Source organism: Cucurbita maxima, unplaced genomic scaffold (genome assembly GCF_002738345.1).
Source record: "Cucurbita maxima cultivar Rimu unplaced genomic scaffold, Cmax_1.0 Cma_Scf00061, whole genome shotgun sequence".
Taxonomy (NCBI): domain Eukaryota; kingdom Viridiplantae; phylum Streptophyta; class Magnoliopsida; order Cucurbitales; family Cucurbitaceae; genus Cucurbita; species Cucurbita maxima.
Window position 1 is genome coordinate 707,314 of NW_019272077.1, and position 13,734 is coordinate 721,047.

Consider the following 13,734-nt stretch of genomic DNA (forward strand, 5'->3'; position numbering starts at 1 on the left):
TTTTTTTTTTTTTTTTTTTTTTTTTTTTTTTTGTTAAAAATAAATAAAGATTACAAACCAAAATGTTATTCCTCAAAGTTGTTTAAAGACAAAAAAGAAAAAATAAAATAAATATAAAAATTTAAAACTACCTGAAATAAATTAAATTTAAAAGTTGAAGAAAATTAATAGTTGCTCCATCTTTTGTTCTTAAAATATTAATTAAACTTTTATTTATTAATTTTTTAATGCAAAATTCAAAAAATGAAATTGGTAAAAAAAATTAAAAAGAAAAGAAAATAATTAGAAAATTTGAAGACAAATAGCTATGGAGCATTGACCATAACCATTGAAATCTTAAAATGTGTTTACCAGTCCAATCTGCAAGACTAAAACAACAACAAATATGTATAGGCAAGGCATTAAATTAAATACAGCCAATGCCATTTGATTTTTCAAAAAATTGTGGCTGTTAATAGCTTCCAAAATCTCTGTCAACATCACCCCTACCCCTTTGGATCTTTCCAAACCCATCACTAAAAACAATTAATGACATTGTAATGACACAATAATTGTGATTAAACAAAACTAATTATGATATGATATGATAATTATTCAGAATTAATAAACTATAGAGGTTGCAGAAGTCAGAAACTGCTCATAAAGACAATTATAGTAAGCATAGTTCATCAGTTCATCACATCTCCAACAATTTTTTCAAACTGGAAGAGAGTTTTACAACCTACAAAACCATCTCCAACACTAACATCGTACAAACTAACTACATTCCTAAGCACTACAAGCAGCAGCAGCAACCATTTTTACACATTAGTCCACATTCACCAGAAACACAACAGAAAAACAAGTGGGCTGTTGAGATGAATCTGGGAACCAAAATGAAAAAAAAAAAAAAAAAAAAAAAAAAAAAAAAAATGGAGGAAAAANCCAGATATCATCGACATTGCCCGCCTGAAATCCAATGATTTCAGAGCTGATTCTGGGAAATGATTCCCGCCCGGTACCCATAATCCTTTGTTTGGCAGCATTACTTGTGGTTGGGAACCATTTCCGCTGTCCTGTCCAGCAGTTGACGAAGACGCTTCGTTCTTCTTCTTTACAAATGCAAAGAATTCGGCAACTTGACGAGCATACCTTCATGAGCCAACATACATAGCGAATAAGAATCAAATGTAACAAACATATGCAGATTAATATCAACATTAGTGTGAACAAACTGTTTTGTAAGTAAATTATCGGGGTTGAAATATCACAGTTGCCATTAAATGATGATAACATTTGACATTCCCTCGCTTGCCAATGATAAATGCAACATAAAAAATAAAAAACTCGGCTTACTGTCTCTTAGCATCAACGTCTTTGCTGAAATCAATGTTTGGTTCACAATCAAGAACCAATGCAGGCACCTGCTCACCACAAAAAGAATAAAAGTTAAAAGTAGAAAAAGAAAATCATAAGCTCCTTTTCGCTGCATATAAGTATTGAAAGAGCAAAATGGTGTGCATTTTGGTTCAGATCACCTTCTGAATGCTTCTATGCATATGGTCACCCTCCAAGAAAAAGACACGATCCCTAATATCAGGGTGTAAAGAACTGTCTAGATGAAATGGCAGCTTACTGACAGATAGAACCCCATGGTTACCACTTTGGAAAGGGAACAGCCAGCTTTCGTGCTTCTCGTGCAGGTCACGGAGATACTCTAAACTGACCCCACCTTCCTCAGTTCTCTTGCGTAGCTTCATTCTTTTGTGGCATGTATCAGGGCTTGCTCTAAGATAGATGAAACCATCAGGAATTAACCCGGGCAAGGTTGATACAACTGGATCAAACCACGAGTCATAGATGCTGATCTCCATCTCATTCATCCAATTTGCTTCATGAACAGCTCTCACAAACACCTTTGATAGTACCAATGAAACAAAAGTGTCAGCCTTTAAATTATAGTAAGGGTCTCTTCTTCTCAAATAATCAGTCAAGTAGAAAAAAGGAAGAAACTGCAGGGTATTTCATTCATCAATGTTGATCATTAATGTCACAACAAAATCTGACTCTAGAGAAAGTCAAATGAAAAATCATGGAGCCCTGACACACGACATGTTTGACTTTATAAGATTAAAACACGAAGTTATAGATTATGTCTTCTTACCATTCGGTCGCTGAAAACGCTCCTTTCCATCAACCTGAGTGGCTTGATTCCACCAGAAGACTCCCTCTCCTGCATAACTCTTGTGACAAACACATAATTCTGGAAAGTATAAGCATATCTTTCAGGCTCGGCATAAAATGCATCTAGTATATTGAAGTGGTCAGGTCCTATATCCTGCCACTTGTCAATAGGTTCTGGAACCACTTCAACCAGGTCACGTAGCTCAAGAGTTTCATTAGCTATTCTTTGAAGAAATGTCGTCTTTCCTACACTAATATTTCCCTCGACACAGAATGTAATCCGTTTCTTCTGTGATGGCTTTGCATCTGAGTTTGAACTGTCCTCTGTCAACTCTTCATCGACACTGTCTTTTATATAAGCAGTTATACTTTCAGCATGATTTCTGTGGATAATTCCAACAGAACTCTGTAAGAACTCAACCATCTTCGGGCTAGAATCACCAAAGAACTGCAAAAAAGGCAGGGAGTGTTTTTCATGATAGCTTTAATCATGTTCTCCTAGCTATTACAAATACTTTTTCTCTAAGTACATGTTAATCAGCCAAGCACATTGATGGAATTGGATTTACTTTGTCATAGACAATTTCTAAAATATGCACATTAGAATTTAAAATAAGGATTCCAAAAGAGTGAGTTTGAGATGACTTTTGATCAATACTTTAAAACACTAATTCTCTTCCAAAAGTAGTACTAAACATGCCCTTGTTCATCTTCAAAACGAAACACAGTAAACCACAATGTTTCTATACTTCTAGCATTACATGGAACTAGCAGAAACCAATATCAAAAATAAGAAAGCTACTTAGAAACAATACTCATAATATAGTATTATCAAAACACAAGTGGCCGAACTTATTCACCTTATCTTTATACAACTGCTTGAGCTCAGCCACTCCTCCAATCCCCTTCTCCACTAGCTTCTTCAAATTCCTTGGACCAACTCCAGGAATGGTCAACAAATCAGGATCACCAACCAACACGCTTCCACCAGACAAACTCTTCTGCCTCCTATTCGACTTAGACCCTTTTTCCTCCAAAACCTTCCCACTTTCTCCACCATTATCACACACCATTTCATCTCCATCCCCACCATTATCACCAGCCACAGCCACTCTCGAGCTCTTCAGCTCCTCAACACCAGAATAAGAAAACAACCCATCAGAATCCGTGTGCACCCACGCCGGCCGTCGCAGTCCATTTCGATTATCCTTAAACACAACCCACGCTCGCAATGCGGCAGGGTTTTCGATTACGCACCGGCACAAGTAGCAATTTCTCGACGAATTAGCGGCGACGAAGCGAGAAGACACAACGACGGAAGAGGGTTTTCTGATAAGAGAGGAAGCGGAAAAGGCAGAGCCAGTGCCGCCGCTATGAAATGAAGTAGCAGCCGACATAAGAAGAGGCTGCTGCGGTGGTTTAGGGCTGAAGAAGGTGCTCTTGGAAGGTAGAGAAGAAAAGGGTTTAACAGCAGTACAGAGAATGGGGGATGAGGAAGAAGACGAAGGGTTTAATCGCAACAGTTTCTGCATCGCTTGTTGTTGTGGGCATTTCAGTGAGCAAAAACCCTATTAACAGTTTTGAAGAGGTTTGAAGAGAAAAGAGAATCACATAGAAAAACAGAGAGCGGGAAAGCGGTTGAAGAAAGGGGTTTGGCGCTGCGGGGATGATGGAAATGGAGAAACAGCAGGAGGAGAAGGAAAAGGAGGCTAAGGGTTTAAAATTGCGGCCATGTGAGCTGTGACACTGTCAGCCCTCCCACAGGGTTTTGGCCCTTCCGTGTTATCTACCGAATGGAATGATTAAAACTTTTATTTATTCAAGAACCTTGCATTTCGGATTTTAAAATTTTAAAAGCGTGGATAATATTTTTAGTCCGAGATAATATATAGTTTACACGACGAGAGAATCACGTTCTAAGTAATATTATAAAAGATACATAGTATATGAATACGATTGGATGTCTTATCTAAGTAAAATTATGGATACTAGTAGGCTATGGAGTCTTATCTAAGTAAAATTATAGATACTCATAGTCTCTGAGTCTGCTGCTTATTTATAGCTCGTAAGTAACCGTAAACATACCAAAGCTATATTTGGTAAACTATATATAGCAAGTTAAATCATATATATATATTGAAGCAAATATTTGAAAATGTATTTTTTGTCTTCCAGCATATTGTACATCAATACAAAACTTTTAGCCAATATTCTCTTTGCATTTTCTCAATCTGTTCTTTGTGTTCATCTAGATTGAGTATATGCGTTGTTGTGCGATCTTAACAACTGGTATCAGAACTAGGCAGAAGTCACCACGATCTGTGAAGATGGAAAGTTCAAAGATTGGAATTGAGAAGTTCGATGGATCCGATTTCGATTTCTGGAAGATGTAGATTGAAGATTTATCTATATTAGAATGGTCTTCACGAACCCTTGTTGGGGGTAAAGCCGGATACCATGACCACAAAGCAGTGGAAGCTCAAGGATCGACAAGCCTTAGGGCTGATCTGGTTGACACTATTCAGAAATGTGGCGTTCAACATCATCAAGGAGAAGACAACGTTAGATCTGTTGAAGGCGCTGTAAAATATGTATGAAAAATCGTAGGTTATGAACAAGGTGTATTTGATGCGAGGATTGTTTAATCTACAGATGTCTAAAGGTGGATCTGTTGCTAATCATATAAATGAATTCAATATGATCGTAAGTCAACTGAGTTCGGTGGAAGTTAATTTTGAAGATGAGATTAAAGCATTGATTTTGATGTCATCTTTACCCGAGTCGTGGGATACTGTTGTTGCTGCAATCAGTAGTTCCCAAGGATCTGATAAACTGAAGTTTGATGAAATTTGAGATGTAGTTCTCAGCGAAAGTACTCGCAAACGAGAAATTGAAAATTCATCTGGTAGTGCTCTCAGTGTTGACCAACAGGGAAGAAGTAAACCGAATGACCCAAACAAAGAACGATCAAAATAAAAAACCGAAGAAAATTTTCAAATAGACCAAATGTAACGTATTGGAATTGTGGAGAAAAGTGTCAATTTCGGACAGATGTACAAGACCAAAGAGGAAGCAAAATCACAAATCTGAAGATGATGATGATGATTCTATAAATTCAGCAGAAGACAATGGGGATGCTCTAATCCTCAGCGTTGACAGTTCGATTCAATCCTGGATTTTGGATTCAAGTGCATCTTTTCATTTGTCTCCAAATAAAGAGTTGTTCTGGAATTTCAAGTCTGAAAATTTCGAGGAGGCGTACCTTGCCGACAACAAAGATTTGGAGATTAAAGGAAAAAAAAAATGTCTATAGTATGATTACTTGAACTATATGTAGAGACATAAGAGTTGATCAAGTTCAAGTATATAGTCAAAATGATCTATAGTATAAGGATAAGGCTGAGTACCTCATTCTGGGGACACTATGGATGCGGCCCACTTTTGTATATGATATAAACAATGTGATCACTAAAATTGTACATGTGGAGACATGTGAGTGGGGGCGTCCTATGCAATGAGTATTGCATAAGATCGGACCATGAAGAAAATCACTCACTTTATAATGTCGTTTACTGTTGAAACTGATTTTCTTTTCATTCGATGACCTAGGTAACTTGATCTTAATCCTGAGCTAACTATGAACTCCTGTTTATTCAGAATTATCCTTAGATTTGCATGGGTGAGAGTGGCTCAAGTTCGCCGACTCAATAGGCCTCCCATTTCAGGGGTAAGACTAGCTAAATGACTGGGGACGTGGGGTGCAAGATAGAATTCACTTCTACCCACTTTTAGGGATAGAGAGAGATAGTTCCCTTTAACTACTGACTCCAGGTCTTGAACAAGGGGCCCCACCCTCTCATTGGCCTGAGAGGGATCTGGTTTACTGGTTGGACCACAAACCAATTGTTCATTAGAGGATCAGTGAGACATAAGAAACAAGAAGTAACTTCAGGGGTAAGACGGTAAATTGACCCAGCTCTAGTTACGAACAACCTATGAAGGATCGACTTACTAATCATGGTTATATCAAATGGACAGAAATATATCTATAGTGAGGGGAGTGCAACTACTAGGCTATAGTGGAATGTCCTAGTAGTTAACGAATGTTGGTTAACAAGGTTAATGAGTTTAACCGGTTAATCTTGGATCATTGGAGCCCATGATCTATAGGTCCATTAGGTCCCTCTGCTAACTCATATCGAACTAAACCATAGAACAGTGTGACGAATGAGTTCGAAGTGTTCGAATTCAAATTAGGGAAAATGCATTACATATACGATATATTTAACCGAATTTTTGTTTTATTTATGAATTAAACAAAAAAGAGAATCTGAGAAATAATCAAATATGTGTCGGAATTCATTGGGATTGTCATTTGAATTAATATTAAATATTAATTACATAGTTTAATTAATTATTTAATATTACTTTAATTTGAAATTAATAATTCAAATGGATTGTTGAATCAAAATGAAAAAAGTCAAAATGTTGACCTAATTTGCATGCTTGCCAAATAAACCCCACAAATTTAAGTGAAATTTTGAGTGTCAAAATTTGGTTAACTCAAGCATGCATGCTTGCCCCATAATCCCAAACATTTGAGTGAAATTTTGAGTGCCAAAATTTGGTGATCTCAAATTTGCATGAACATGCAAACATGACTATAAATAGAGTGATCATAATACATGAAAGTTCTTATGGTTGGTGAAAAACCTTGAGAAAAACCTCTCACAAACACTCTTTTCATATATACAAAATTCCTCCCAAGTTTAGTCATTCATCGGATTTCACAATCCCGTTTTAAAGCTGGAGGATAGTGGAGAAGACACTAGTGGTGGTTCGAAACCGGTTCGTAAGGAAAAAGAAATTTGAACTACAAAAGGTTAGTATTCAAACTCATTAAGTTTTAATACTTGTGAACATGCTAGTTATTTACTATAATTGTTTCCGCATGTGTTATATTAACACCTTCACCTAGTCTTATGAAGAATTTGATCTCTATTGGTCAGTTGGACAGCACAGGTTATGCAACAAAGTTAGGGAAGAGTTCGTGGAAGATTATGAAGGGTGCTACGGTGGTAGCTTGTGGCTCAAAATCTGGAACCTTATACACCACTACAGGGTGTATGAACATAGCTACTGTTGCTGAGAGTGCTTCAAATTCAAGTCTATGACATAATAGACTTGAACATATGAGCGTGAAAGAAATGAAGTCACTGGCTGCGAAAGGAGTTTTAGAAGGTCTGAAATCTGTTGATGTGGGTCGTTGTGAGAATTTATGAAAGTTGTGTGTTTAAAATGTGGAGAAGTTGATGAGTTTATATAGAGAAGAAAGGTGGCAAAAGGTAAGAATTAATATTGACCCTTGGATTGTATTAGGAACCATAGAAGGTGAAGATTAAAAGTAAATAAATAAGAAAATTTTCTAAATTCATTTATTTAAATTTTTTAATATAATAATAATAAAAAGTCACGTGAATAACTATTCAATAAAAAATTTAAAATTTATTATAAATATAATAATATAATAATAATTAAAATGATGTGAGTAACTATCAAAATTTTAAAATATAATAATATAATATAGTAATAATAAAAATCGAGGCGAGTAACGGTTAGATTCAAATTTATATTTTGTAAAAATAATTTTATTTAGAAATATAATAATAAGAAAAACTTCACCATTTGTTACTCTCCCAAAATGATAAGTGTCATACTTTGATATACTTTGATTTGTCCATCATTTTGATTTTGCTGCCACATCATCACATCGGTTATGTTGTCTCGACTGTAATTTCTTCGTTTTAGCTCTGATTTAAGTAATTGAAAAGTCGTTGAAATCGTTATTCCCAACCTTATGCTGTTGACAATTCAAAATACTGAAATTAGTTAATAATTAAAAGTAGGTTTGTTATCATCAAAACATCAATCAATTAATTGATTGAAATTGATTAAAGTGAGATCAAGGGCCAAAAAGCCAACAACTCACCTAGTGATGGTGTAGCCGATACTCATGAAACTCCTGAGACTACTGCTAAGGAACCAGATGTGGAGGAAGGTTCCAAGACCATGAAGCAAGTGGGAGTTGAGCTTGAGTTGCAAGGAAACTCACCTAGTCATGTTGTAGCAAATACTCATGAAACTCCTAAGGTTGTTGCAGAGGAACTAGCAGTAGAGTAAGTGACACCTAAACCGGTGTTGAGAAGATCATCCAGTACTATTAAAGTACCAAATATGTATGTACCTTCATTACACTATCTATTGCTGATGAAAGGGAACCAGAGCCCTCTGATGAGTCCCTACAGTTGGAGGATACAACCAAGTGGGAGCAAGCCATGAATGATGGAATGTCTAGGCTTCATACGTTGTACTAAGGCTGCGTACGTGGCAATGGCTGAAGTTGGATATTGAGGTTGTACAAAGCCTATCTAGAAAAATTGGGCAAGAAGTAGCACAAAAAGATTCTTTATAATGATAGTCAGAGTGTCATACAGTTGGTGAGGAAACCGGTCTATCATTTAAAGACAAAATATAAAGGAAATACCATTTCACTCTCCGGCTAGTGGAAGATGGTGATGTGTTTGGAGAAGATAGAGGGTGCAAATAATCCAACAAATTGACAAAATGTGTTGATGTTGGAATATTGAGGTTATGCAAAGCCTCAATTGGAATGATGTCATGAAGATGCTCATGGTCGTTTGAGAATGAAATTCTTAGTTGACTAGATCAGTCTCCAAGTGATAGAATTGTTAGGTTATGGAGCCGACTGGTTATTTATATTTTAGTCAACCTTTATACATACCAAATGTTAAATGACATATAAATAAATTGTCATAAATAGTAAATAGTCATGTAAAATAAAAAGTTATATTTGGTAAAACTATATATATATATATAGTAGATAGTTAACTCTAGTAAAGCTATATATAATAAGCTAAATCATATATATATATTCGCTCGGTAAAGATTTGAAAATGTACTTTATGTATTCTTGGTATCCTCCCTCATTGTTTTGTGTATCCTTTATATTCTCTCCTATTGTACATATGTGAAGTCATCGATACAAAATTTTTAGCCAATATTCTCCTTGCATATTCTCTATCCTGTTCTTTGTGCTCATCTAGATTGAGTGTGTGTTGTTGTGCGATCCTAACAGATACAATTCTTTTTTTTTTTTAATTGTTACAAATAATTTGATTCAACTTGTTCCTGTGAAAACTTATTCATGTGAACATGTGAGTGAGGGTACCTTATACAATAATTTTATATAAGATTGAGCCACAACAATATTTAATCTCTTTTATAACTTTATAAATTGAGAAGATTAATATTTCATAAGATGATGCTCCATCTTAATTATGAATGAGTTATGAATTTTTTCTTGTAAGGACATGTCCTATGATTCCCATGGTAGGAGTGACTTTTCAAATCGATTCAATAACTGTACCATTTCGAACATTTGACCGAATTGGTTGTTGAGAACAAAAATTTACAAGATGGAATTAACTTGTTCCTATTTAAGGTAAGCAGATTTAGTTTTTTGAAGTACTAATTCCGACCTCTTACTAATTAAGAGAGACTTAGTTTATTGCTAGATTACAAACAAAATTTTCATTAGAGCATTAGTCGTACTATGTTATAAGATGTAATTACATGGGTGAAACAAGCTTTTGATCGGTTGTAATTACAAACAACTTGTGAAGAATCTATTTGTCTATAATAATTATATTAATGAACATAACTTGTCCTAGAGTACATACGAGTTCAACTATAAATCCATAGTGAAGTGATCTTAATCAATGAATGAAAATTGATTTTTTATTTTTAACTTTAATTATTAATTCGAGCTTTTAACCTTTTGGTTCATAAATTATTCTTGCTAGCTCGGAGTAACACAAAAAATCAATTTAGTCGAAAAAAAATTGAAATGTATAAAAGAAAAAAGGTTAGGGCATTCATTCTGGGCCTTTCGTTCGAGAGAAGAGTCCCTAAATCTCAAGAAACAAGCAAGAACAATTCGAGTTTTTAACTCACTGTTGTGTAGAAAATTGGGGAGCTACACCCCACCGATTTCCCTCAAACCAATTGCTACACATCCAACATAAAGTTACCCACACTTTTGTAGAAGGGATCGAGCGCAGAAAATGCACGGAACAGATTTCCCCAATCGAGTTCTTGAATGTAGTTTTGGAGAAATTTTGAAAATATAATTCGAGCACTATAGATAAATTTTTCCCTTAAGCTCGTGTCCATGGAGTTTCTAGGAACCTAAGGAGTAAGCGTGAAGAAGAACTCGAGGGCTAGCAAGCTCTGGAAAAGGGAGATTTTTTTTAGTTCAAGCTTTTAGGGCAAGTTTTTGGTCAGTTTCTGAAAATTAAAAAATCCCTCTCTATACTCAATGACGCTGGGTGAGACCAATTCCTTTACCTTCTTCGTAGAGGCTAATTGAACTTTTCATAAAGGAATCAAGGGCTGAGGAGGTCTGGATTAGCGTGAGCAAGAGGATGATTTTTCTTGTTTTTGGAACCCATAAACCAGAAAGCTTTGACCCCAAAATTGGAGCTCCATAGTGTAATTCATCCACGAGCCTTTATGGCAATAGATTCGTGGGGAGAAAATGAAGAACTTTGCTGAAGACGACGTAGGGAGATAAGCTCTCTAACCCCCTGATCGGAGAAGGAAAGAGGAAACGGGTTCTAGGTTCACAATAGGTGAGTGATCAAACTTCTTCCCCGAGTGATATCTTTCTGTACAGCTTACCGAATTGGTTGAAACCAATTCCTAAACCTTTGTGTATGCCAGGGCTCATCAAGTGGGCGTGCCGGAGTGGTTATCGGGCATGACTAGAAATCATGTGGGCTTTGCCCGCGCAGGTTCGAATCCTGCCGCTCACGGTTTTCATCTCTGTTGAGTTTATTTTTTTTTACCCGAGGTGAGGACTGGACGGGAATTACACGTTGCATATAGAGTAAAATTTAATTTTAGAACGGTGCCCGTATAAAAAGATTTCTTGATGTTAGAAGGTGGTAAAAAAAAGTCACGAAAACAAAACATTTGAAAACGTAGCACTAAAATCCAAGGATTTCACGGCAGATCTGCCCCTTGAATTTTTCATTCCAAATTGGTGGAGATCCAACCGTCCATGTCGTCCAAAATTGAACCTAGGTCCATATGAGACTGCCACGATCTCATCCGACGGCTGAGTTGGGCAAAAATCGCGTCTTTCGCCTCGACGTTTCAGGTAAGGACGCGTGCAGCTTCTGGAGAAATCAAAGGCAGTGGAGTGGTGGGTTATAAAGAGGTTAGGGCATTCATTCTGGGCCTTTCGTTCGAGAGAAGAGTCCCTAAATCTCAAGAAACAAGCAAGAACAATTCGAGTTTTTAACTCACTGTTGTGTAGAAAATTGGGGAGCTACACCCCACCGATTTCCCTCAAACCAATTGCTACACATCCAACATAAAGTTACCCACACTTTTGTAGAAGGGATCGAGCGCAGAAAATGCACGGAACAGATTTCCCCAATCGAGTTCTTGAATGTAGTTTTGGAGAAACTTTGAAAATATAATTCGAGCACTATAGATAAATTTTTCCCTTAAGCTCGTGTCCATGGAGTTTCTAGGAACCTAAGGAGTAAGCGTGAAGAAGAACTCGAGGGCTAGCAAGCTCTGGAAAAGGGAGATTTTTTTTAGTTCAAGCTTTTAGGGCAAGTTTTTGGTCAGTTTCTGAAAATTAAAAAATCCCTCTCTATACTCAATGACGCTGGGTGAGACCAATTCCTTTACCTTCTTCGTAGAGGCTAATTGAACTTTTCATAAAGGAATCAAGGGCTGAGGAGGTCTGGATTAGCGTGAGCAAGAGGATGATTTTTCTTGTTTTTGGAACCCATAAACCAGAAAGCTTTGACCCCAAAATTGGAGCTCCATAGTGTAATTCATCCACGAGCCTTTATGGCAATAGATTCGTGGGGAGAAAATGAAGAACTTTGCTGAAGACGACGTAGGGAGATAAGCTCTCTAACCCCCTGATCGGAGAAGGAAAGAGGAAACGGGTTCTAGGTTCACAATAGGTGAGTGATCAAACTTCTTCCCCGAGTGATATCTTTCTGTACAGCTTACCGAATTGGTTGAAACCAATTCCTAAACCTTTGTGTATGCCAGGGCTCATCAAGTGGGCGTGCCGGAGTGGTTATCGGGCATGACTAGAAATCATGTGGGCTTTGCCCGCGCAGGTTCGAATCCTGCCGCTCACGGTTTTCATCTCTGTTGAGTTTATTTTTTTTTTACCCGAGGTGAGGACTGGACGGGAATTACACGTTGCATATAGAGTAAAATTTAATTTTAGAACGGTGCCCGTATAAAAAGATTTCTTGATGTTAGAAGGTGGTAAAAAAAAGTCACGAAAACAAAACATTTGAAAACGTAGCACTAAAATCCAAGGATTTCACGGCAGATCTGCCCCTTGAATTTTTCATTCCAAATTGGTGGAGATCCAACCGTCCATGTCGTCCAAAATTGAACCTAGGTCCATATGAGACTGCCACGATCTCATCCGACGGCTGAGTTGGGCAAAAATCGCGTCTTTCGCCTCGACGTTTCAGGTAAGGACGCGTGCAGCTTCTGGAGAAATCAAAGGCAGTGGAGTGGTGGGTTATAAAGAGGTTAGGGCATTCATTCTGGGCCTTTCGTTCGAGAGAAGAGTCCCTAAATCTCAAGAAACAAGCAAGAACAATTCGAGTTTTTAACTCACTGTTGTGTAGAAAATTGGGGAGCTACACCCCACCGATTTCCCTCAAACCAATTGCTACACATCCAACATAAAGTTACCCACACTTTTGTAGAAGGGATCGAGCGCAGAAAATGCACGGAACAGATTTCCCCAATCGAGTTCTTGAATGTAGTTTTGGAGAAACTTTGAAAATATAATTCGAGCACTATAGATAAATTTTTCCCTTAAGCTCGTGTCCATGGAGTTTCTAGGAACCTAAGGAGTAAGCGTGAAGAAGAACTCGAGGGCTAGCAAGCTCTGGAAAAGGGAGATTTTTTTTAGTTCAAGCTTTTAGGGCAAGTTTTTGGTCAGTTTCTGAAAATTAAAAAATCCCTCTCTATACTCAATGACGCTGGGTGAGACCAATTCCTTTACCTTCTTCGTAGAGGCTAATTGAACTTTTCATAAAGGAATCAAGGGCTGAGGAGGTCTGGATTAGCGTGAGCAAGAGGATGATTTTTCTTGTTTTTGGAACCCATAAACCAGAAAGCTTTGACCCCAAAATTGGAGCTCCATAGTGTAATTCATCCACGAGCCTTTATGGCAATAGATTCGTGGGGAGAAAATGAAGAACTTTGCTGAAGACGACGTAGGGAGATAAGCTCTCTAACCCCCTGATCGGAGAAGGAAAGAGGAAACGGGTTCTAGGTTCACAATAGGTGAGTGATCAAACTTCTTTCCCGAGTGATATCTTTCTGTACAGCTTACCGAATTGGTTGAAACCAATTCCTAAACCTTTGTGTATGCCAGGGCTCATCAAGTGGGCGTGCCGGAGTGGTTATCGGGCATGACTAGAAATCATGTGG

At 37.2% G+C, this 13,734-nt stretch overlaps 1 protein-coding gene and 2 non-coding genes across 3 annotated transcripts; 2 read left to right on the forward strand and 1 right to left on the reverse strand.

Moving 5' to 3' along the window:
- Positions 1–617: 617 nt before the first annotated feature.
- On the reverse strand, positions 618–3,935 carry LOC111471981. The gene is made up of 5 exons (XM_023117668.1): positions 3,024–3,935; positions 2,144–2,611; positions 1,518–1,895; positions 1,336–1,403; positions 618–1,131 (listed from the first exon to the last, which is right to left on the reverse strand). The coding sequence occupies exons 1-5, from the start codon at positions 3,693–3,695 to the stop codon at positions 819–821; spliced, it is 1,899 nt and encodes a 632-aa protein (XP_022973436.1). The 5' UTR covers positions 3,696–3,935; the 3' UTR covers positions 618–818.
- Positions 3,936–10,975: 7,040 nt separating this feature from the next.
- On the forward strand, positions 10,976–11,057 carry TRNAS-AGA. Its single transcript has one exon. It is a non-coding gene; the product is annotated as a tRNA-Ser (tRNA).
- Positions 11,058–12,331: 1,274 nt separating this feature from the next.
- On the forward strand, positions 12,332–12,413 carry TRNAS-AGA. The gene has a single exon. It is a non-coding gene; the product is annotated as a tRNA-Ser (tRNA).
- Positions 12,414–13,734: the final 1,321 nt, after the last annotated feature.